General features: G+C 65.7%; 11 protein-coding genes across 11 annotated transcripts; 5 read left to right on the top strand and 6 right to left on the bottom strand.

Moving 5' to 3' along the window:
* Positions 1–6: 6 nt before the first annotated feature.
* MICPUN_63775 (predicted protein) lies at positions 7–2,590 on the top strand (the record flags this gene model as incomplete). The annotated part of the gene is made up of 1 exon (XM_002505775.1): positions 7–2,590. The coding sequence occupies one exon, from the start codon at positions 7–9 to the stop codon at positions 2,461–2,463; it is 2,457 nt and encodes an 818-aa protein (XP_002505821.1). The 3' UTR covers positions 2,464–2,590.
* A 4,042-nt stretch (positions 2,591–6,632) lies between these two features.
* On the top strand, positions 6,633–9,501 carry MICPUN_63773 (predicted protein; the record flags this gene model as incomplete). Its single annotated transcript, XM_002505774.1, has 1 exon — positions 6,633–9,501. The coding sequence occupies one exon, from the start codon at positions 6,633–6,635 to the stop codon at positions 9,429–9,431; it is 2,799 nt and encodes a 932-aa protein (XP_002505820.1). The 3' UTR covers positions 9,432–9,501.
* Positions 9,502–9,508: 7 nt separating this feature from the next.
* MICPUN_63772 (predicted protein) lies at positions 9,509–9,955 on the bottom strand (the record flags this gene model as incomplete). Its single annotated transcript, XM_002505545.1, has 1 exon — positions 9,509–9,955. The coding sequence occupies one exon, from the start codon at positions 9,953–9,955 to the stop codon at positions 9,509–9,511; it is 447 nt and encodes a 148-aa protein (XP_002505591.1).
* A 206-nt stretch (positions 9,956–10,161) lies between these two features.
* On the top strand, positions 10,162–10,851 carry MICPUN_54727 (predicted protein; the record flags this gene model as incomplete). The annotated part of the gene is made up of 1 exon (XM_002505773.1): positions 10,162–10,851. One exon carries the CDS (start codon positions 10,162–10,164, stop codon positions 10,849–10,851), a length of 690 nt encoding a protein of 229 aa, XP_002505819.1.
* Positions 10,852–10,856: 5 nt separating this feature from the next.
* On the bottom strand, positions 10,857–11,917 carry MICPUN_109402 (predicted protein). Its single transcript, XM_002505544.1, has one exon. It carries the CDS (start codon positions 11,912–11,914, stop codon positions 10,895–10,897), a length of 1,020 nt encoding a protein of 339 aa, XP_002505590.1. The 5' UTR covers positions 11,915–11,917; the 3' UTR covers positions 10,857–10,894.
* Positions 11,918–12,739: 822 nt separating this feature from the next.
* Positions 12,740–13,571, bottom strand: MICPUN_103905 (predicted protein; the record flags this gene model as incomplete). Its single annotated transcript, XM_002505543.1, has 2 exons — positions 12,740–12,982; positions 13,296–13,571. The coding sequence occupies 2 exons, from the start codon at positions 13,569–13,571 to the stop codon at positions 12,740–12,742; spliced, it is 519 nt and encodes a 172-aa protein (XP_002505589.1).
* Positions 13,572–13,784: 213 nt separating this feature from the next.
* On the top strand, positions 13,785–14,418 carry MICPUN_63768 (predicted protein; the record flags this gene model as incomplete). Its single annotated transcript, XM_002505772.1, has 2 exons — positions 13,785–13,883; positions 13,990–14,418. The coding sequence occupies 2 exons, from the start codon at positions 13,785–13,787 to the stop codon at positions 14,416–14,418; spliced, it is 528 nt and encodes a 175-aa protein (XP_002505818.1).
* A 57-nt stretch (positions 14,419–14,475) lies between these two features.
* On the bottom strand, positions 14,476–15,338 carry MICPUN_63767 (predicted protein). Its single transcript, XM_002505542.1, has 3 exons — positions 15,093–15,338; positions 14,865–14,954; positions 14,476–14,667 (listed from the first exon to the last, which is right to left on the bottom strand). Exons 1-3 carry the CDS (start codon positions 15,129–15,131, stop codon positions 14,533–14,535), a joined length of 264 nt encoding a protein of 87 aa, XP_002505588.1. The 5' UTR covers positions 15,132–15,338; the 3' UTR covers positions 14,476–14,532.
* A 553-nt stretch (positions 15,339–15,891) lies between these two features.
* On the top strand, positions 15,892–17,163 carry MICPUN_66874 (predicted protein; the record flags this gene model as incomplete). The annotated part of the gene is made up of 2 exons (XM_002505771.1): positions 15,892–16,400; positions 16,560–17,163. Coding segments are annotated over 2 exons (1,113 nt in total), but the record flags the coding sequence as incomplete, so codon positions are not given.
* A 486-nt stretch (positions 17,164–17,649) lies between these two features.
* On the bottom strand, positions 17,650–18,907 carry MICPUN_109401 (predicted protein). The gene has a single exon (XM_002505541.1). The coding sequence runs from the start codon at positions 18,889–18,891 to the stop codon at positions 17,725–17,727; it is 1,167 nt and encodes a 388-aa protein (XP_002505587.1). The 5' UTR covers positions 18,892–18,907; the 3' UTR covers positions 17,650–17,724.
* Positions 18,908–18,937: 30 nt separating this feature from the next.
* MICPUN_95786 (predicted protein) lies at positions 18,938–19,976 on the bottom strand. The gene is made up of 3 exons (XM_002505540.1): positions 19,918–19,976; positions 19,435–19,740; positions 18,938–19,322 (listed from the first exon to the last, which is right to left on the bottom strand). The coding sequence occupies exons 1-3, from the start codon at positions 19,918–19,920 to the stop codon at positions 19,038–19,040; spliced, it is 594 nt and encodes a 197-aa protein (XP_002505586.1). The 5' UTR covers positions 19,921–19,976; the 3' UTR covers positions 18,938–19,037.
* Positions 19,977–20,383: the final 407 nt, after the last annotated feature.

The raw sequence follows: 20,383 nt of genomic DNA, 5'->3' as shown, positions 1-20,383 counted from the left end.
CCCAAGATGTTCTCGGTGATGCGCGAGAAGGCGGAGGACATGCTCTTCGACGACAAGAAGAAGGGCGACGAGGAGGAGGGCAAGCCCGTCGAGGTGGTAATCGTCAGCGACGAGGAGGTGATCGCCGCCGGACGCAAGACGCGCATCGGTCTCGTCATAATCTCCATCGCCATGTTCGCGTTTTGCGTCGGCATGTTGGGCTACTTCGCCCAGCAGCTGACCGTCGTGGTCGGCGGCTCCTGCGGCGACTCGCAGGATCGCTACCACAACTACGAGCACTGCTGGAACCTCAAGGAGAACTGGTGCGCTCAGACGCAGTGCGCCCAGGGCGCCAACGGCGCGGCCGTGGGCACCGCCATCGATCCCTCCACCCTCAACCCGGCCGACCCCAACGTCTGCCCCCAGGGTTGCAGCGTCTGCGGCACCGGGGACGGCCAGACGGAGAAGTGGATCGAGCAGCTCAAGCGGTTCGACGCGTGCCGCAAAAACACCGCCAAGGTCAGAGAGTGCCTTCCGACGATGGACCACGACGGCAGCCTCGCCAACTACCGCGGTTACAAGACCGCGCATCCCTCCTCGCAGCAGGGGGCGTCGGAGGCGTTCATCCAGCGCGACGCCTTTCTGGACGCGTGCGATGCTCAAGCAGTGTACGCCGACCGCCGCGAGAGGGGCGGAACCGCGGTGGTGGCTTGCATCGGCGTGTGCGCGCTCGTCTGGTTCTGCCTGACGTTCTACCTCATGCGCACGCCCAACTACGCGAAACACCCGCGGGAGACGACGATGCCGGACCTGGCCAAGTGGCAGGACCGCAAGGATTTCGTGCACAGGTTCCACCCGAGGTCCGCTTGGCTGTATTACAACACGGCTAACAACCTGTTCGGCTTCGCGCTCCAGTTGTACTCGTTCTACACCCCGACGAACACCAACATCCTCACGCCCATCTTTCAGGGGGCGTGGATGACCCTCATGGTGGTCACGCGTGGTGTGCTCGTCTTCATGGACCAGTACACCCTGAGCGAAGCGGCTAGCGTGTTCTTCGACATCGGCTTCGGTATCATCGGTTTCACCGCGATCCTCGAGCCGTTCTTCGAGCCGGAGATCACGACGGACCTTCCCCGGGCCGATGAGTCCATCACCGACTACGCCCTCGCCGTCAGGGTCGCCGCGTTCCTCTGGCCGCTCGTCAGCTCCGCGGGCGGTATCAAGGATCTCTACTGCGACAACTACTGGCCCTCCCCGGCGACGTTGAAGGCGATCAGCGAGAAGAAGAAGACGATCCAGAAGCGCGGCGCGAAGATCGTCATCTTCGTGCTCCAGCTCCTCGCCGCGCTCAGCGTCTACGTCATCATGGCGCACCCCGCGTGGTGCCACGACTTCCGCACCTGCCAGCGCAAGACCACCTGCGATCCTCTCGAGGGCGGAATTCTCAGCCGCATGGTGTTCGACTACGACATCATCGCCGGCGGCGACGGCGCGAACAAGATGCAGCGCGTGGAGATGATCTCGGACGACGGCGCCAAGAAGTGGCGCTGGCAGATCAACACCAAGACGCAGATGCAGTTCACCAAGTCCGGCGGCAAGGTTTACGCGGATCTCAAGTTTGCAGTTCCCGACGCCAACATCGAGAACAAGGTCACGACGCCGGGTTCCGGGGGCCAGGACAATATCGCGTACACGACGCCGACGGAAAACTGCTACACCCGCTTCGAGATCCAGTGCCACGAGTCCAACCCGCGGCACGCTTTCAAGTCCGAGACCGGCAAATGGGACTGGGTCGCCTACAACAGTTCCATGTACAAATTCGTCGCCCGCCACGACGGCGGCCAGACCTCGGGAGATTCCACCTGCTTCGGCGCCAACACGCAGTGGTGGACGGACAAAGCCATGTTCACCGCGGGTCCCGAACTCAAAATCGGCGACGGCGACGGCGAGGAAAAGGTTGGCTACGTGTTCATGGAAAACGAGTGCGACACGATGCAAAACGACAAGCCGCAGGGTTGCAGCAACACCCAGAACAGCCAGAACCCGTGCCGCACCGTCAACTGCCTCGTGGAACCCGCGTACGTCGCGTCGTACGCACCGTACGGACGCGCGGCGGTCACCGGCTCGTGGAAGTACACACCCAGCAACACCGCGGCGCCGACCACGTGGGCCACAACCACGCGAGTTTTCGAGCTCGACATCAGCCAGTTCCAGCTCGACAACGCGGGCTCGAGCGGCGGCGGAAACCCACCACCAGGCGGCGGCGGCGGCGGCGGAAATCCACCAGGCGGCGGCGGCGGCGGCGGAAATCCACCAGGCGGCGGCGGCGGAAATCCACCAGGCGGCGGCGGCGGCGGAAACAACCAGTGCACTCAAAAGCCCGCGGGCAATAGCGGCTGCACCCAGACTGGCAATCCCCCGGAATGGAAGTGCCCCGGTACCTGCGGCGAGGTAGGGGTTAACGAACGGTGCTGCCCCTGAGCGTCGGGGGTCACACGATCGTGACACCCAAAGGCGACGAATGAAGATGAAGGGTGCGATGAAGAGTATGTTATGTCCTGTCTTGCTTGCAAAGTAGTTTCATGAATACGCACGTCGATCTCACTTTTTTCCTGACTTGCCTGAGGGCACGACTGGCGCTTGGCACGGTCAAAATGTTGGCACCCTCGAGCAACTTCAAACAAACCACACTCGCCCCGCGCGGCGTCCTGTCGAACAGGAGGGCATCGGCGGCGTGTCGCGCGTCCGGGTCGACCCGCGCGATGGCCAAGAACAAGAAGAAGTTCTACGGCGTCAAGGTCGGCCGCGTCACCGGCGTGTACGAAGCCTGGGACGAGGCCGAGGCGCAGGTCAAGGGATACGATGGCGCGCTGCACAAGAGCTTCGCCACTCGGGCCGCCGCGGAGAAGTACGTGGCGTCTCCCCCCGCGCCCGGGTTCGTGACGCGCCGCCGCTCGAGCGACGGGGGTCAACCCATGCCGATGTTCGCCTACCCGGCCGAGGTCATGGACGCGGCCGAACGCGCGGGTGGATCCGCGGACGACGCAGATCTGCCGGTTCCCGCGGCGACGATGCCGGTGCCCACCTCAGGGGCGGTGAACGATCGCGAGGACGACGCCCCAACGACCGAGCCGAGATGGTTCGACCCCTCGGCGTCCACCAGACCCACGAGCACCGAGGCCCGAGCGACGTGGGGCGAGTTCGGCGGCAGGCTCGTCATGAGCGGCCCGGACGCCGACAACCTCCGACCGATGATCGACTTCTACGAGCGCCCCACCGGATTTGACGAGGGCACTTCTACGAACGTCCTCCGGGAGGCGCCGGCGAGACGCGCGAACACCTCCCGCCGCGCCTCGGGCGCCGCGCACGACCTCCACTACGACCACGAGGACGGCGGTGGGTGGGAGATGGCGCCGGGCAAGCGCACGCGCGACGCCTTCGGGGTGGGCGTACCGGCGGGGACGATCCTCCGAGCGCAACCCGAACCGGCGCGAGTCGCGGGCTTCCCGATGGGCGGCGTCACCGTGCACTTCCCCCGCGGCCTCACCCCGCACGTCCCCCAGAAGATCACGATGTCCAAGGTGATCGCCGCGCTTCGCACGAGGCAGAACGCGCTGATAGAGTCCCCGACCGGAACGGGCAAGTCGCTCAGTCTGCTGTGCAGCGCGCTGGCGTGGCAGGAGGCGGAGCGCTCGCGAGTAGCGGCGGAGAACGAGAAGATCGTCGCTCGAAACGCCGCCATCAGGGCGGCTAAGCATCGGGCCAGGCAGCTGCGACGGGACGGACCGGCGGCCGCGCATGGGACGAGGGAGGCGACCGTTACGACCGTTACGACGACGCACGACGTGACCGAGGATGGCGTCGTCGTCCCCCGCCCTTTTTCGGTGGAAGCGGCTGGGACGACGACGTCGACCGTTACGACCGTTACGACGTCGAAGTATTTCGACGCGAAGGAGGGGGACGGGGACGGGGACGGGGACGGCGGGTCGGACGGGGAGGCGGTGGCGCCGGGCGTGAGCGTGCACGTGGTGAAGGACGAGAAACCGGACCTCCTGGAGGAGTTCAGGTTTAGGGGCGGAGGAGGAGGTAGAGGAGGGGTGAAGGTCGAGGCCGGGGCCGGAGCCGCGGATGCGGACGTCCCGATACCTTCACCCGACGACGAGGAGCAGGGCCTGCTGTCCGTCCCCAGGATATACCTCTGCAGTCGGACGCACTCCCAGCTGCATCAGCTCGTCAGAGAGCTCAAGCGAACGCCGTACCGGCCCAAGTACACCATCCTCGGCAGCCGAGCGCAGTACTGCCCGATTAAGAAGTCCGACGACGAGTGCGCCGACCTCACGAAGAACAAGGCGTCGCGCCCTCTGGAAACCGCCTGCGGCTACTACAACAAGAAAGGGAAGCTCCTGACGGAGCTGAGGCACGCGGGTATATGGGACATGGAGGACATGGCCGAGGCGGCGGATGCGCACAGGTCGTGTAAATTTTTCGCCATGAAGGATCTGCTCGCCGACGCCGAGCTCGTGCTCTGCCCGTACAACTACATATTCGACCCGGGGATCCGCAACGCGCTCGGGATCGAGCTGGGAAACGCGGCGGTGATCATCGACGAGGGTCACAACGTCGAGGACGTGTGCCGCGAGGGTGCCTCCTTCGAGGCTTCGCTGAAGGATTTGAAGGATGGCGTCAACGAGCTCGAATCCGTCGTCAACTTTTACGGCGAGGCGCAATCCGCGCTGCAGTTCATGTCGCTCATGCACGGCTGGCTCAACAGGCAGCTGGATCAGGCGAAGAACGACCCTGCTCCACGTGGCGGCGTCGGCGGGTTCGCGAGCAAAATGTCCGGCCCCGTGGTCCCCGGGCCCGACGAGCGGCTGTGGAAGGGCGAGGAAGGCGAGCGGGCGCTGCTCCACGCGCTTTGCCCCGCGCTCGCCGGCACCGGCGCCAACGTCGAGTCCGTGCGGCGACACGCGCTGATTGTCGTCGACAACGCCATCGCCGTCGCCGGCTACTCCAGCCCGCTGCGACAGAAGATCAGCGACACCGGCAAGAGTTTTGGCGAATCTTCCCTCGGGAAGTGCTACGGCACCGCGAGAGCCGTGCGGTCGCTGCTTACGAACCCGCGGGACTACGTGCTGTACGCGGTGCCGGACCTGGACAACCCGGGGACGACGGATTCGTACTCGGCCGGTCGCAGGTTCGGACACGGGGGGTCGGATTCGAACAATCGGGGGCAAGGCGCGGGGGTGGCGATGTGGTGCCTCCGTCCTTCGGTGGCTTTCGGACCCGTGTCGGATGAGGCTATGTGCGTCATCGTCACCAGCGGCACCCTCTCCCCAATAGCAAGCCTGGAGGGCGAACTCGGCGTTAAGTTCCCGGTCAAGGTTGAGGCTCCGCACGTCGTGCCGAGGAGACAGATCCACGTCGAGGCCCTCGACGCCCTCGGCGACTTCACCGCCAAGACGCAAGATAACCCCCGGATGCCGGCGCAGCTCGCGCAGCTGCTGCTCAAGTACCTCAAGGCGGTGCCCCGGGGAACCGGATCGCTCGTGTTTTTGCCCAAGTACGCGCTGATCCGACGGATAATGGAGGATTGGGAGCGCAGCGGCGCGTTGGCGGAGCTCGAGGGACTCGTCGGGACGGTGTTGGCGGAGGAGCCCGGGGCGCAAACGTTCGCGTCGACGCTGGACGAATTTCGCGGGGCGATCGACGCTAAAGACGGTAAAGGCGCGTTGATGCTCGCGGTGTACCGCGGAAAGGTGAGCGAGGGTTTGGACTTCAAGGATGACTTCGCCAGGGCGGTGTTCTGCGTCGGGATTCCGTTTCCCAGCGTCGGGGACGTGAAGGTTCGGCTCAAGCGAGAGTACAACAACAGCCGGTACGCTCGCGAATCCGGACTGATGCCCGGAGGCGACTGGTACTCGCACCAGGCGTTCCGGGCGTATAACCAGGCGTTGGGTCGGTGCATCCGGCACCAGCACGACTACGCGAGCATATTCCTGGTGGACGCCAGGTTCTGCATGTCCGAGGAGGCTGACCGGAACAAGGCCATGGTCAGCAAGTGGATGCGAAATTTGGTCCAGCGGTTCCGCGATTCTCGCGAGAGCGTCGGGACGCTCGGGGAGTTTTTCCAACGCATCGCGTCGGATCCGCCGGGACCTCCAAAGGAGACGACTCGCACGACGGCACCCCCTTCGGCATCCCCGACGGCACAGCTGGCGACGCCGATGGAGTCCCAACCTCCGGCGACGCAGGATGAGGTGTTGGGGGTTGTGGACGTGACGTTCACGCAGGCGGAGCGATTGCGACGAGACGAGGCTGTCAGGGACGGTAGACACGTCGATCTGACCGTCTCGGACGACGAGGACGACGGGGACGGAGACGAGGGGGAGGGGGAAGGGGAGGGGGAGGGGCGCGCGGACGTGCTCGCGGCGTCCGCGGTGGCGCTCCCCGAGTGAGAGGGAGAATGGGGGAGCGAGTGAGAGTCACGCCACGGTGAAACGCACCGACGGGGAAATCAAACGTCAAACAGTCACACGGGTCATCAGTCATCACCTCGCGCCTCGGCGTTCAGAAGTGGGCATCGGCACCCCGAACGAATTCTCGAATTGCCGCCCGCCCTCGTCCTTCCTCAGACCGGGCCGCGCGCGGAGATGGAGGACGGATCAGCGACGCCCGCGGCCTCACCCGGGCCCGCCGCGGGGTCGGCGTCTACGCCGCCCCCGCGCGACGCCTTCTCCTCCCCCGACTTCAGCGCGGTCGACTTCATCAATCGGCTCTTCCCCGACGAGGCGAGCCTGGCGCAGGTGGACCCGCTCATCGAGCGTCTCCGGCTTAGGGTTCGAAAGGTGGACGACGAGATCCTCGCCGCGGTGCGATCGCAGAGCACGGGGGGGGCGCGCGCGAAGGCGGACCTGGACCAGGCCAAGCAGGCCATCGTCGAGCTCAGCGGGAGGATCCAGGAGATCAAGAGCAAAGCCGCGCAGAGCGAGCACATGGTGCAGGAGATCTGCAGGGACATCAAGAAGCTCGACTTCGCGAAGAAGCACCTCACGTCGACCATCACCGCGCTGCGGAGGCTCAGCATGCTGGTCACCGCGGTGGAGCAGCTGGAGACGCTCAGCATGCGACGGCAGTACAGGGACAGCGCCAACCTCCTCGAGGCGGTCGAAGAGCTCCTCACGCACTTCGCATCCTACGGAGACATCCCGAAGATCGCAGATTTGCAAAAGCGGAACACTGCGGTGAAGCAGACTTTGCGAGGCATGGTGTTCGAGGATTTCCACAGCACGTGGATGCCCACGACGATGGAGCAGGACCCCGCGGCGGCGGCGAGGCTCGCCGACGCGTGCCTCGTCGTCGACGCCCTCGACGCGTCCGTCCGCGAAGAGCTCGTCGGCAACCTCACGAACAAGGAACTGATGAACTACAACTCGTGCTTCGACGAGCTCGTCAACAAACTCACGCTGGAGAACGTCGAGCGGCGGTACGCGTGGATCAAGCGGAACCTCAAGTCCAAGGAGGCCATGTGGCGGGTGTTCCCGGCGCGGTGGAGGGTACCCCAGCTGCTGTGCATGTCCATGGGCAAGCTCACTCGAACGCACGTGCTGGAGATGCTCGACACCTCGGGGCCGCACGAGGTCCAGGCCACGCTGCAGGCGCTGCACCGGACGATCGAGTTCGAGCGCGAGATGGACGAGTACTTCGGCATCGACGACGCCGTCGTGGGGGGTGCCGACGGGGGTGCCGACGGGGGTGCCGACGGATTCGACGAGGACGAGGACGCCGCGTCCGCCGCGCAGATTCGAGCGCGGCACGAGCGAGCGGTGAGGGAACGGGAAGTCGCGGAGCAGCGCGGCGGGCGCGCGCTGCCGATGGACAGCGCCGCGGCGGCGTTGGCGAGGACGTCGTTCCGCGGGGTGATATCCGGGTCGTTCGACGATCACATGGGCGCGTACGTGGACATGGAGGAGAAGCAGCTGATGGAGTTTATCGACGAGCTCATCGCCGAGGAGACGTGGGGAGGGCCGGAGCCCGAGGACGATTCCGCGGATCCCATGAAGGCTCTGCTTCGCAAGCAACAGACGGCGAAGAGTCGCACGGACGCCCTACGCGGTGGGGCGACCGAGGGCCAGACGCTGCCGAGCGCCGCGACGCTCTTCCTCAACGTCAAGAAGGTGCTGCGGCGGTGCTCCAACCTGACGAGGGGAAAACCGTTATGCGCGCTGCACGTCGTCTTCGTCAAGGTGCTCGGCGCCTACGCCGACAAACTTCGCAAGAGATGCGACGCCGCCGGGCAGCTCCTGCGCACGGACTTGAAACAGAAGGACCCGGCGAAGCTTATCGCGGAGTACCGGTGTTTGTGCCTCGTGGTCAACACCGCGGATTGGTGCGCCGGCACGGTGACGCCCCTGGGCGACTCCGTCCGGCGGATGCTCGCCGACGAACACCTCAAATCGCGAATCGATTCCGACGCATCCCTGAGCGAAACGTTCCACGCGCTCGTGACGCACGCGCTCGGTACCTTGGTGAGCGGGGTGGAGACGCGGACGGAGGTTGGCGCACACGTGGCCAAGACGGATTGGTCGAGGGTGGAGAGCACCGGCGATTCCTCCGAGTACGTCGCGCACGCGCAGGCGACGTTCGCCACGGCTGTGCCGCCCGTGCGACAGACGGTTCGTGACGACTACTTCCTCTTCTTCTGCGAGAAGCTCGCCGGGAGCATCGCGCCCGGCGTGTACGCGGCGGTGTTCCGGTGTAAGAAGTTCAGCGACCACGGCGCGCAGCAGCTCCTGCTGGACGTGCACGCGCTCAAGACTATTTTGTGCGAGCTGCCGAAAGCGGGGGCGCTCGGGAAGGATGAGAAACCGCGCGTCGTCCCCGCGTCGTACGCGCGGATGGTGGGGCGGGAGATGCAAAAGGTGGAGTCCCTGGTGAAGGTGATCTTATCCCCGCAGGAGGGACTCGCGGAGACGTTCAGGGCGCTCGTCCCGACGGGCTCGGGGGCGGAGTTTAAGAAGGTGTGCGAGCTGAAGGGGATGGCGAAGAAGGAGGCGGAGGCGACCGCGGTTCGCGCGTTCGGCGCCGCCGCGCTGGCGCAGCCGAAGGCGACGGCCAAACCCGTCGTCCCTCCCGCCGCCGCCGCTGCGGCGGCGGCGGCGCACGCGCTCGCGACGGGTCAACCGGCTTCCTCCTCGGCATCTTCGTCGGCGGCGCAACACCGACGCACCGGGAGCGGCGGCGGCGGCGGCGGCCTCGGCGCCATGAACTCGTCCATGTTCAAGGGCATGAACACCTCCATGTTCAAGATGGGCGGCGTCGGCATGAGCTCGAGCGTGAGTGGGATGATGGACCGCGCCAAGGATCTCAGCGCGAAAGCCGCGAGCGGGATGAAGGAAGCGGCGGACAAGGCAAAGGATAAATACAACGAAGCCGCGTCGAGGGCGCGGTGATTGAGCTCCTTTAGCGATGCGCGATTCGTGAATGCGAGGAGTAAGTTGTACGATACGATCGATAAGCCTTACGAGGGTCACATGATGGGCGAGTGGGCGGCGACGACGTTGCCCGAGCGCGACGCGAGGGGTGGCGGGCGGCGTCGCGTCGCGCCTCCTCTCGCCTTGGCTCGCCCCATCGCGTTTTCGTCGTTCCTCCCCATCCGATACCCGCCTTTGACCTCGAGGAGCGCGCTCGACCGCGCCTTCATCGTGGCGCGTCCCATGACCCGCATCCCGCGGTCGTCCTCGCCGTCGCTCTCCGAGCCGGATTCATCGTCGGAGGGCGATTCGCCGCGGACTCGCAACCCCCGAAACGCGCTGGTCAACCCCCCGGCGTGGCGGTGACGCCTGTTCCCCCCGAGAGATGCGCCGAGATTCCCCCCGCGCCTCGCCTGGTAGGCGGCGAGCGCGCGGATGTACTCCGCGGGCGCGACCGGCTCCGGCGCGTTGCCAAAATCGTCCTCGTCCGCGCGTCCGCCCATCGACGCCGCGCGTGATCCCCCGCGGCGACGCACAGTGATGAGTGCCGCGAAAATCGCGTCCCGGGCGAAAGACTGACTCGCGCTGCTGCTACTTTTTGGTTGGGACCCCCCGACCCGGCCCCCGTCTCTACGTGTCTACGTGCGCATTCACCGAGCGATTCTAGGGCTACTCGCGTCTCAGCCGTCCACGGGGCGCGCGCGACTACATGCTCTTCTGCCGCCGCTTCGTCGACCCGAACAGCGGCGCTCGGTCGTCCTCGTCAACCTCGACGACCGCGGCGATTTCCCCCGCCCTCGGGCTCCTCTCATTCTCATCTTCCGACGGCATGTCCACGACCCTGACCTGCGTCGGGGACGCCGACGCATCCGCGCCCCCGATCTCGGACATCTCCAGGCTTCCCCCGCGCCCCGTCCCCCTCCCGGCCGCCGCCGCCGCCGCCTCCGCCCGCTCGAGCTCCGCCCTCTCGAGCTCCCGCCGCGCCAGGCGACGCGCGTCCCGCTGGCCCAGGTGCAGGTGCTCGCCAAGCGCGCCGTCGAGGTGCCGCTCCCGCTCCGCCCTGCGCCGCTCCATCTCGTCGCTGTCGCCGCGACGCCGCGTCCAGCACCCGCAAATGACGGCGAACGCGAACGCCAGGATGCCCAACGACGCCACCGTGCGCAGCACCGGCCCGTCTCCGTCCCCGACCGCGGCGTCCGTCGGGGAAGGGGGAGGACCGGGCGACGACGACGACGACGACGACGCCGACCCGGCCTCGCCGCTCGCGCCCGCGACGCACAGCCTCGCCGCGACGCACGCCGCGATGAGCGAGAGGCACCGCGCGCGCGTCCCCGCCGCCGTCGCGAGGGCCGCGCGCCCCATCCACCCCTCCACGCCGGCGCTTCGACGTTTGAATTAGTCGCGGGTGCACCACGCAATGTTATTTCAAGGAGAGACTACTTTCACAACTCGTCGTTGAGAGCCTTGGCGTCGCACGCCTGCCCAGGCCCGAAGCAGTACGCATCCTGGAAGAACCACTTCCGTCCCGTGAACGCGCCAGCGCCCTTCCACCACGTCTCGTACAGGCCATCCTCCGCCGCGGCGTCGCTCAGGTCGTTGCACGCCTTGCGCAGATCGTCGACGTGCGCATCGCCAGTCGCCGTCTTGTGATCGTGATCCGTGGGCGACCACTCCAATCCCGCGCCCGCGAGCACCACCCCGCCCGTCTCCAGCGCGAACGACTTGTAGTGCGCCCAGTATTCGGTGTCCTCGCAGACGCCGTGCATGAACGCGGCGTACGTCTCGTCGGGAACCTTCGTCTTGGTCACCCTCGCCGCCTCGACGTGTGTTTGGTTATTTTGGTGGTGGTGACGGTGCGCGGCGGCGAGCGCGGTTTGCAGCCTGTGCGCCGCGGACCTGCAGAAGGTGCACGGACCGGGGTGCTGGTTCGGCCTGGCGTAGAGCACGCGCTGGGTCTTCTTCTTGACGAACGTGGGGTCGCGGCCGGACGACGCCGAGGGGGTCGCCGAGGGGGTCGCGGCAGACGCATCGGATGATGTCGAATCGGCGGTTGTCGCAGCCGCGGTGGAGGTTTCCGTTTCCGTTGATGACGAATCGCGCTCGGCGGGGTCGTCCTCGGCCGGGGCGGCGACGTCGACGGCGCCGGTGGACGTCGCCTCCGGGGTGGCGTCGGTGGGCGTTGGGGTGGCGTCGTCCTCCTCGGACGTGTCCGGGACCGGTTCCACCGCCGTCCCGGCGTCGGCGTCGGCCGCGGCCCCGTCGGAGCCGGAGCCGGACCCCGCCCCAGAGAGCTCACCCGCGATTTCGTCGGCGTCCGCGTCGGGTTCGGCGTCGGGTTGGGCGGTTCGCAGCTGGCGCCCGGAGCCGTAGCCGTACCGCTCGCGGCCCTGAGCGCGGACGACGCCGGCGAGGGCGAAGAGCAGGAGAACCCAGAGGAGGGCGCGCGCGGGAAGGTTGCGCATTCGTCCGTGCGTGTTCAAATGAATGAATGCTGCGGGGGCAAACGGGGGAGCGCTTTTTGCTGTGGGAATTTTCTTGGAAAACGGGCAGTTTCAACTCGAAAGGTGGGACAGTTTCAAGCGAGTCGATCGGTGTGGGGTCAAAAGTCGATGAAAAGGGGAGGTTTGAAACCGGCCAAAAGTTAGCTAAGCTCGAGATCCACCCGTGTACGTCTGAGTTCGCAGCGCCGGCGGACGCGGCGGAGCTCGTCGCATTTGAAAGGGCTTAATTCCAGATCCCATTTGAGGGGTAACGCGCAGGGCGTCACGCCGAGACAATTCCATTCATCACATCTCAAATGGACGGTGCACCGTTTCAAATGCGACGAACCCCGCTCGCTTCGACGGCGGCGGCCAAGAACGCGGTGACGCTTCCCGTCCAACGCCGGACAAGTACAATGATTGAGAAAAATTTGGATGCACATCGACACATCCAAATTGCACTTGAACTTGTCCGGCGCTGGACTTGAAAGCAAACGAATTCGATGCAGACGAATACACCGCGTTCTTAACCGCCGCCGCCGCGAGGGACGCTTCGCCCTCGATCCGCCGCCGCCGCCCCCCGCTCCGCGCCCGGCGGACCTCCCCGGGCTCGTCGCATTTGATCCTTCGATGCTTCGCCTGCTGGACGTTTCCTTTCACGTCAAACAGGCGAAGCATGGAAAAGCATACCACTATCTTCCAGCATTAAATGCAACGAACCCGGGGTACCACCTCGGTTCCAAGTGAAGTGGCCCCTTCTTCCCCTTTCTTCGCGTCCCCCTCCGTCTGTCCAACGCGGCCCGTAGATCATATCCTCTCCAGGTCCGGCATGTCGTCGTCCTCGTCGCTGTCCTCCTCCTCGCCGTAGAAGTCCTTCTCGTACGTGCTGTGCTCGTACGTGCTCAGCTCCCGGAGCTGCGCCAGGTCGAACGCGGCGTCTCGATCGCTCTCCTCCTCCTCGTCCTCGTCGACCCACTTGTTAAAGTCGGTCTTGACGTGCGGCACCTTGCCCTTGGCCCTGAGCAGCCGCGGCCAGTGCTCGCCGGAGAACTGCGCGTGGACGGATTCGGGGTGGGCGGGTGGGTTTAGCTGGTGAGTCGCGTGGTGCGTCGCGGGCGCGAGGTCGGTTGCGGCGGGGAAAAGGAAAGGACGGGACGTCGCGTCTTTTTTCCTCGGAGGAGCCGATGGGTCGACGGGTTCGGCCCCGGGGGGACGCGCTTCGACGCGCGCGTATCGCGATGGAGACGCGCCCAGGGAACGTCGATTCCATCGCGGGGATCGCGGGGCGGGGTGTAAACCGTGGGGTCGGGTCGGTAACACGGGGCGCTCGCGCGGGGGGGGATCGGTTTTCGCGCCCGCTCACCTCCTCCGTCTTCATCACCACCACGAACACCTGCCTGTTGCCCACGCTGATCTTGCTGTCCTTCGCGTTGACCGGGTGGAGGAACTCGAGCACGACCTCATACTCCCTGCGCTCCTCGCCGTCCTTACCCGCGGTGGCGCTGAACGTGAGACGCCCTTCTTCCTCGAGGTTAACGCGGGGATGCTCGGGATTCGGGAGGTCGATGGTGATCAGCAGCCGATCTTTGCGCTGCGCCCACAGCACCGTCGGCGTGAGCTTAACGGCGTCTTCCGGCATCGCGTGCGTGTCCGGCGCCGTCCCCTCACGTCCGATCGCGATCGCGCGCTCGACTCCGGTCCGTGTGCCGTGCCGCCCGCGCTCGCGAGAGTGAGGTTCCCTGTCTCGGCTGCACCGAAAACGCTCGAGTCTTCGGCTTCGGGACTGGGAATGATTTCTGACGCGTCGGCATTTCAATCAGACGCCACAACGCGCGGGCGCCCGGGGTGCGAGATGGAGGCGCCGTTCCAGCCCAGGCGGTTCGCCGTCAAGTTCAACCCGCCAAGGTTCCTCCTCGAGTACTCCGACGGGGTCAAAACCAGGGTCCGCTCGGTGCGTCCCCGGTCCCCGACTCGCCGAGCCTTCTTCGTCGGCCAAAAGTGCCGTCTCTTTCCCCCTTTCCCCCGCCGACGCCACCACGCCCCGCCTCCCCGCGCAGGTTGGAATCGACGTCCCGGAAGGCATGGACGTCGATACGTTGGCGACGGGAGTCATCGACACGTTCCCGCGCAGGCTGGACAGACGCAAGGTGCGGCTCTCGCAGGTCACGCGACTGGTGCGACGACTGGTGGATCACGTGAGGGGCATCGGGGACCCCGCCGACGCGAACGGGTTCGGAGAGGACGTGGATCTCAACCTCGTCTCGCCCCAAGCGCTGGCCGCGGCGAAGGTTAGGATGGACGAGGGGTTTCGGAAGACGCAGAAGCTGCCGGGGGACGAGGGGTTCGTGTACGACGTGCGCAAGGAGTTCAACCCGACGGAGCCAAACGATTGGGACGAATCAGACGAAGACGACGGAGACGGCGCGATGAACGCGGATGGCATCTACGGGGACGATGACGACGCGCACGTGGACATGCTGCCGTAGAAGTAGTCTCCCAAACGATAGCGTAGCCGAGGCGTAACGATGGCGGGCCGATGTCGTGAAACCTCAACGTGTACTCTACTGATATTTTCAAAGCGCGCGGCGATATGCGGCGAATCATTTCGACGTGTTCACCATCATCGTTATGTTGTCACCCTTGAGTAAGATCCGTCCGACCGTCTTCCGCGTCCCCTTCTTCTTGTTCACCTCCTCCGCATCGTCCAGCACGAGGTTCATGTACTCGTCGAAACCCTGGGAGGTGGGGACGGGGACGTCCGAGGTTAGCGACGCGGGTGAGAGAATCCAAAAAACCAAAGAAAAACCAAACGCCCGCAGCCACGGCGAGGAGACTGCCGTTTACCCTAAAAATGTGATCGATCGGTTCGTCGGGCGGGCTCCCTTCGCTCGCGGCGCGTGGGAAGATACGAGACCCGGGGGCGTGTACTCACGATGATGCGACCCTCCACGACGGTATCGGTGTTCTCGTAGAGCCAGATCTGGATCCTCGCCTTCGTCTGCAGAAACCTGAAGATGAGGTTCTGTGGGGATGGGGAGGAATCGGTCGGGGGAGGCTCGGTCAGCGGCGTTGGATGGGTTCGCGCGTCGGATCGCATCGGGGACGAGAGGCGCGCGCGGGCGCTTCGGGGTGGGCGTGAGGTCCGGAAGGGTCGACGCACGATCGGCTGGGTCATGATGCGCTGCACTTTAGTCGCCATGGTCGCTGAGTTTCACTCGGTGACGGTGGCGCTGAGTGGATGACTTGCTCTCTTGCCGCGCGGCGAGGTTGGGGCGGTGCGCGCGTCTGTCGACCTCGGGGATGCGTCCCTCGAGTCCTTCCCTTCGCTTCGTCTCGCGTCGCTCGCTCCTCGAGGCGACGTGCGTGCTGTCTTTTTAACGCTCGGAGATGCCGTGGCAGCGCCGCGCGTGGGGAAGTGGGCGCCCCTCCCGCCCAGACTGCCCGCCATACCCTAACCGAGACCGAGAACATGACTTGTGAGCTTGTGAAGCCGCCAGGCGCGTCGCCGGCACTTGTCACATTCCAGGGCGCCACCGCCGCCTCACTCGCGCGCGTATCGGGACATGGGCGGGGCACGCAACGCGGGGAAGGGGCTGAAGGGCAAGGGCCTCGGCGGCTCTCTGGCCAAGCGCGCGCAGAGGCACGGCGCTCACGTCGGGCACGTCGCGCAGACGGGCTACATCAACTACGGCACCGGCGACGCGGGGCGGCACACCACCGACGCGAACCCCGACGGAGGCGGCGGCCGCGGCGGGCGCCCGAACCTCACGTCCGTCATGGAGCGCAACGACATGGACGAGTTCTTCGCCCTCGCCGATCTCGCCAACAGGGATTTCACCACCGAACGGTCCAAGGCCAGGGTGCTGTCCATGCCCGGCGGCGGCAACGCGTCCGGCGTCGCCAATCGCGTCGCCGAGGATGCGCACGCCGCGGCGGACGCCGCCGCGCAGGCCGAGGCTCGAGCCGACGCGGAGGCCCTGCACTCCGACTCGCTCAAGGTTCCCAGGCGCCCGCCGTGGACCAAGGACATGTCCGTCGACCAGCTGGACCGCAACGAGAAGGCCGCCTTCCTCGAGTGGCGCCGCGCGCTCGCCGCGGTCGAGGAGGACGAGCGCCTGACGCTCACGCCCTTCGAGAAGAACCTCGAGATTTGGCGACAGCTGTGGCGCGTGTGCGAGAGGTCCGACATCGTGGTGCAGGTGGTGGACGCGAGGGACCCGCTGTTCTACCGGTGCCCCGACCTCGAAACGTACGTCACCGAGATCGACGCCGCCAAGCGAACGCTGCTGCTCCTCAACAAGGCGGACTTGCTCTCGCCGGACCTTCGCCGCGCGTGGTGCGATTACTTCGACGAGAGATCAATCGGCTACCTGTGGTGGTCCGCAAAGACCGCGACGGAGGCGGTGGACGCGGAGGCGGCGAGGATGAAGAAACGAAGGGCCGCGGAGGAGGCGGAGAGGGCGGCGGCGTTCGGGGACCTGCCGGACGACCTGCGAGGGTTGTCTCGCGACGACGAAGGCGACAACAACTCTGACGACGAATACGATTCGGGTTCCGACTCCGACTCGATGGGATCCGAAGAGGAGGAGCTCGAACCCGTCGCGCTGCGCCGCAGACCGCGCGCCAGGGAGGACATCCTATCCCGCGAACAGCTCCTCGAGGTGTTGGAGCGCAGGGCGGAGGAGGCGGCGGGCGAAGGCGCGAGGCTCAGGCGCCGCGACGGCCGCGTGTGCGTAGGAATGGTGGGCTACCCGAACGTCGGCAAGTCGTCCACGGTGAACGCGCTCGTCGCCGCGAAGAAGACTGGGGTGTCCGCGACGCCCGGTAAGACGAAACACTTCCAGACGTTGGAGCTCGGCACGGGGCTCCTCCTCGCGGACTGCCCCGGACTTGTGTTTCCGTCCTTCACGGCTTCCAGAGCCGAGCTGGTGTGCAACGGCGTGCTGCCCATCGACAGGCTCACCGACGTCCGCGAACCGGTCGGTATCGTCGCTTCCAGAATCTCCAGACGGCTTCTGGAAGCGACGTACCACTTCAAGCTCCCCCTTCCCGCCCTGCACGAGGACCAGTCACGGAACGCCACCGCGGGAGAGCTCCTCCGAGCGTACTGCGCGGCGAGGAGGCTCACGGTGCAGCAGGGCCGACCGGATGAGCAACGCGCGGGTCGCGCCATCTTAAAAGACTTCATCAACGGAAAGCTGCTGCACTGCGTGGGGCCCGACGGGTACACGGGCGAGATGGGGGTGCTGGGCGACGCCATCAAGGTGGCCATCATGGACGCAGGCGAGAGGGCGAATCATCGGCTCGTGGGCGACGACGGCGTCTTCAACGACGGGGGTTTTCCTTCTGGACGCGACGACGTGGACGATCTCGAGGACGATCTCGAGGACGATGACGTGGACGATGACGTGGACGCCGCCCCGGACGATCCCCTCGCCGCGCAGCTCCTGGAGGAGATGATGAACGAGCTCGGCGGCATCGGCAAATCCACGGCGCCCGCGAAGCCCAAGCGCGCGGAGCACAAGTTTCAGAAGAAGGGTGCCAAGATCAAGGGGAGGATCAAAAACGCGACGGCGGGCGTCGACACCACGGCGGGCGGGCAGGGGTTCAAGATGGGCAAGCGGGGGGGACTGATGCCGGCGTCCGCGCAGGCGATGATCCGGTCGTCCAAGGATGCGGAGATGTAACTGTTAGACGCGAGTTGCTCCGAGTACGATAGGCTTTGAATGCGTAACACTTATAACACTTATAACCAAATCATCGACGAATCATCGACGGACGGCGGATGCGCGTCAACACCTGCACCGTTTCCGACACTGTTCGAAGTCGACGCACGGCCCGGTGATTCCCGGAAACGCCGGCAGGTTCGCGTTGACGATCATGATCTCGTCCACCATGTACCTGAGCTCGGGGCTGATGCCCACGACGCAGCTCTCCCCCATCCACGGGTCCGCCTGCAGCGACGCGCACGCTTTGGCGACTATGGCGCCCATCGTCGCGTAGGACGTGTCCGTGACCCCCCCCACGTGCGGTGTAAAGTACGCTCGTTCGTGCGCCACCAGCGGGTCGCTCGGGTCCACCGGTTCCTGCCACGCCACGTCGGACGCCAGGTACCCCAGCCGTCCGTCGTCGAGCGCCGCGAGGACGTGTTCCCTGTTGAACAAACCGCCCCTGGCGATGTTCACCAGCACGGCGCCCGGTTTCATGTGTCCGATGAACTCGTCGTTTATCATGCCCATGTTCTCCTTGGTCTGGTTGCAGCACAGGACGACGGCGTCGGAGTTTTTGATCCACTTGACGTCGTCCAGCGGCCTGACTCCCTCGTCGTAGAGGAGAAAGTCCCACTCCTCCTTGGGCCACTCCGACTTGCGCACCGCCTGAAGTTTGCACCCGAACGCGCGCAGGCGCCTGGCCACCTCCTTGCCGATGTGTCCCCACCCCACGATGGTCACCGTCTTGCCTTTGAGCTGAACCGTGACGGGCTCGCCCAGCCTGCGATCCGTCAGCGATTTCGCCAGCTGGTTCACCCTGCGAAGCCCGGCGAGGAGGAGAAACACCGCCATCTCCGCGGTGCTGTCCGCGTTGCCCGTCTTCTCCGACGGGATCCGGGCCAGGAGGATGCCCCGCTTGGTGCACGCCTCCTCGTCGACGCCCTCCAAGCCGACGCCGAACTGCAGCACCAGCTTCAGGATCGGCGCCTTCGCCAGAAGGGTCTCGTCGATCTTGGTCATCAGGGGCACCGCCACGTCCGCGTCGACGATCTCCGTCGCCACCTGCTCGCGCGCGCACGCGACGAAACGAAACTCGCAGTTGCCCACCGCATCGTGCTTCTCGAGCGCCTTGCGGGTCTCCTCGGCTCCCGCGGGGAACTCCTTGCCGCAGAACAGGACCTTGAAATGCTTCCGCTCCACGTGGTGCAGCGCGCCGGGGGGTAAACCTCGCTTCTTCTTAGGCGGCATCGCGTCTCCGCCGCGGTCCGGGCTCGCGACACTGATCGGTGGAGATGGGGTCGCAACCGAGGACGAGGTTTTCAACTCTTGGAAAGAATAGATTAGTCTATCATCGCGGTGTCGACACGCGCGCTACTGCCACCCCGGGGGGTCTCTCAGTCGAAGCCGACGGGCACCTTGACCGTGGGCAGCTTGGTGTTCCCCTTCATGATCACCCTGAACTCGTCGAACGTGATCCCGCCGCCCAACGAAGGCGAGGACCGCCCGTCGTCGCCGCCCCTCCCAACTCCGGTTTTTTTCCGCAGCTCCGCGAGCTCTCCCATGGCGCGGGTGATGAGCTCGCCAACCTGTTCCTCGTTCAGAGACGAGCCCACCAGGTGCTTCACGATCGTCTCCAGGTCGGAGAACGAGATGTATCCGTCCCTGTCCACGTCGTACACCTGCGTCGGTCGAGGGATTGGGAGTCGGGCGCACGGAGAGTCAGTGTCGGGCGGGATGAAGACGACGCGGCGACGGCGATGGCCAAAAATAAACCAGGAGATCGGCGCTCACCCTGAACATGAAGTCCAGCTTGTCCTCCCTTGTCGCCCTATCGCTCATCGCCGCGAGCACCCTGCAGAAGTCCTTGAAGTTCAGGTTCTGGAACACCTGCGTGACCCGCGGCGCCAAGGGCGAGATGGCGAGCTCGGGTATGGACATCAGCTCGTCCTCGCTGATGTACCCCTTGTGCCGCTTGTCCAGCGTTCGGAAGCGCTTGTAAAGGCACTGGATCTCGCGGCTGTTGAACTTGCCGCCGCAGTGCTCCTGCACCTCCTCGACATCGTACTGTGTCAGGTTCAGGCTCGACGCCGTGAGTCCCTGCGAGCGGAAAGGAGGGGAGGCGATCGGTCAGACGCGTCGGTTTTCTTTTTTACCCTAAGGCTCCGTGATCGTCACGAGGCGGGGTCGCGGCGCGCGCGCGGGTGGCACGCCGGCGGGTGGAACGCCGGCGGGTGCGAGCGGGCATCGCGGGTAACCGCCTCGCGCGTGACTCACCATGGCGGCGGTGCTCGGATCGTGCCTCGGCCTCTTACTCTCCCGCGGGGCGCTCGCCCCGGCCGAAGTGAAGGACAGGGTGCCGCTTGCTGACTCAGTCTCAGCCTGCTGCGTGGAGTCGCGGCAAGACGATCTGCTGGGGCGACCTTTCCAAGGTTCCAAAAAGGAAAGTTCCAAAAAGGGACTGACAAAAGCTGGGACTGACCGTCGTTCCAAAAGACGTCCCGATGATGAATGTTCTCTCCACATTTGAGACGTCAGAGCCGCCGCTCGGTGCGACTCGAGCCGTCGTATCGGCGAGCCACTCCGCCTCGCGCGCGCGTCCATACGACCTCGTCTCACCGCCCCGGCGGTACGCGTCGGCTCAGAACGCCGCGGATACGTCCTGATCCTCGAAGGTTCTAGCGAGCGCAGCCTGGCAGAAAAAACCAAAAGCGACGACATGGCGCCAACGCGCGGGAACGTG

The sequence above is a fragment of the Micromonas commoda genome, chromosome 13 (genome assembly GCF_000090985.2).
Source record: "Micromonas commoda chromosome 13, complete sequence".
NCBI classification, from domain to species: domain Eukaryota; kingdom Viridiplantae; phylum Chlorophyta; class Mamiellophyceae; order Mamiellales; family Mamiellaceae; genus Micromonas; species Micromonas commoda.
The sequence above is the reverse complement of the archived record's forward strand: the minus strand, read 5'-3'. Positions and strand labels throughout refer to the sequence as shown.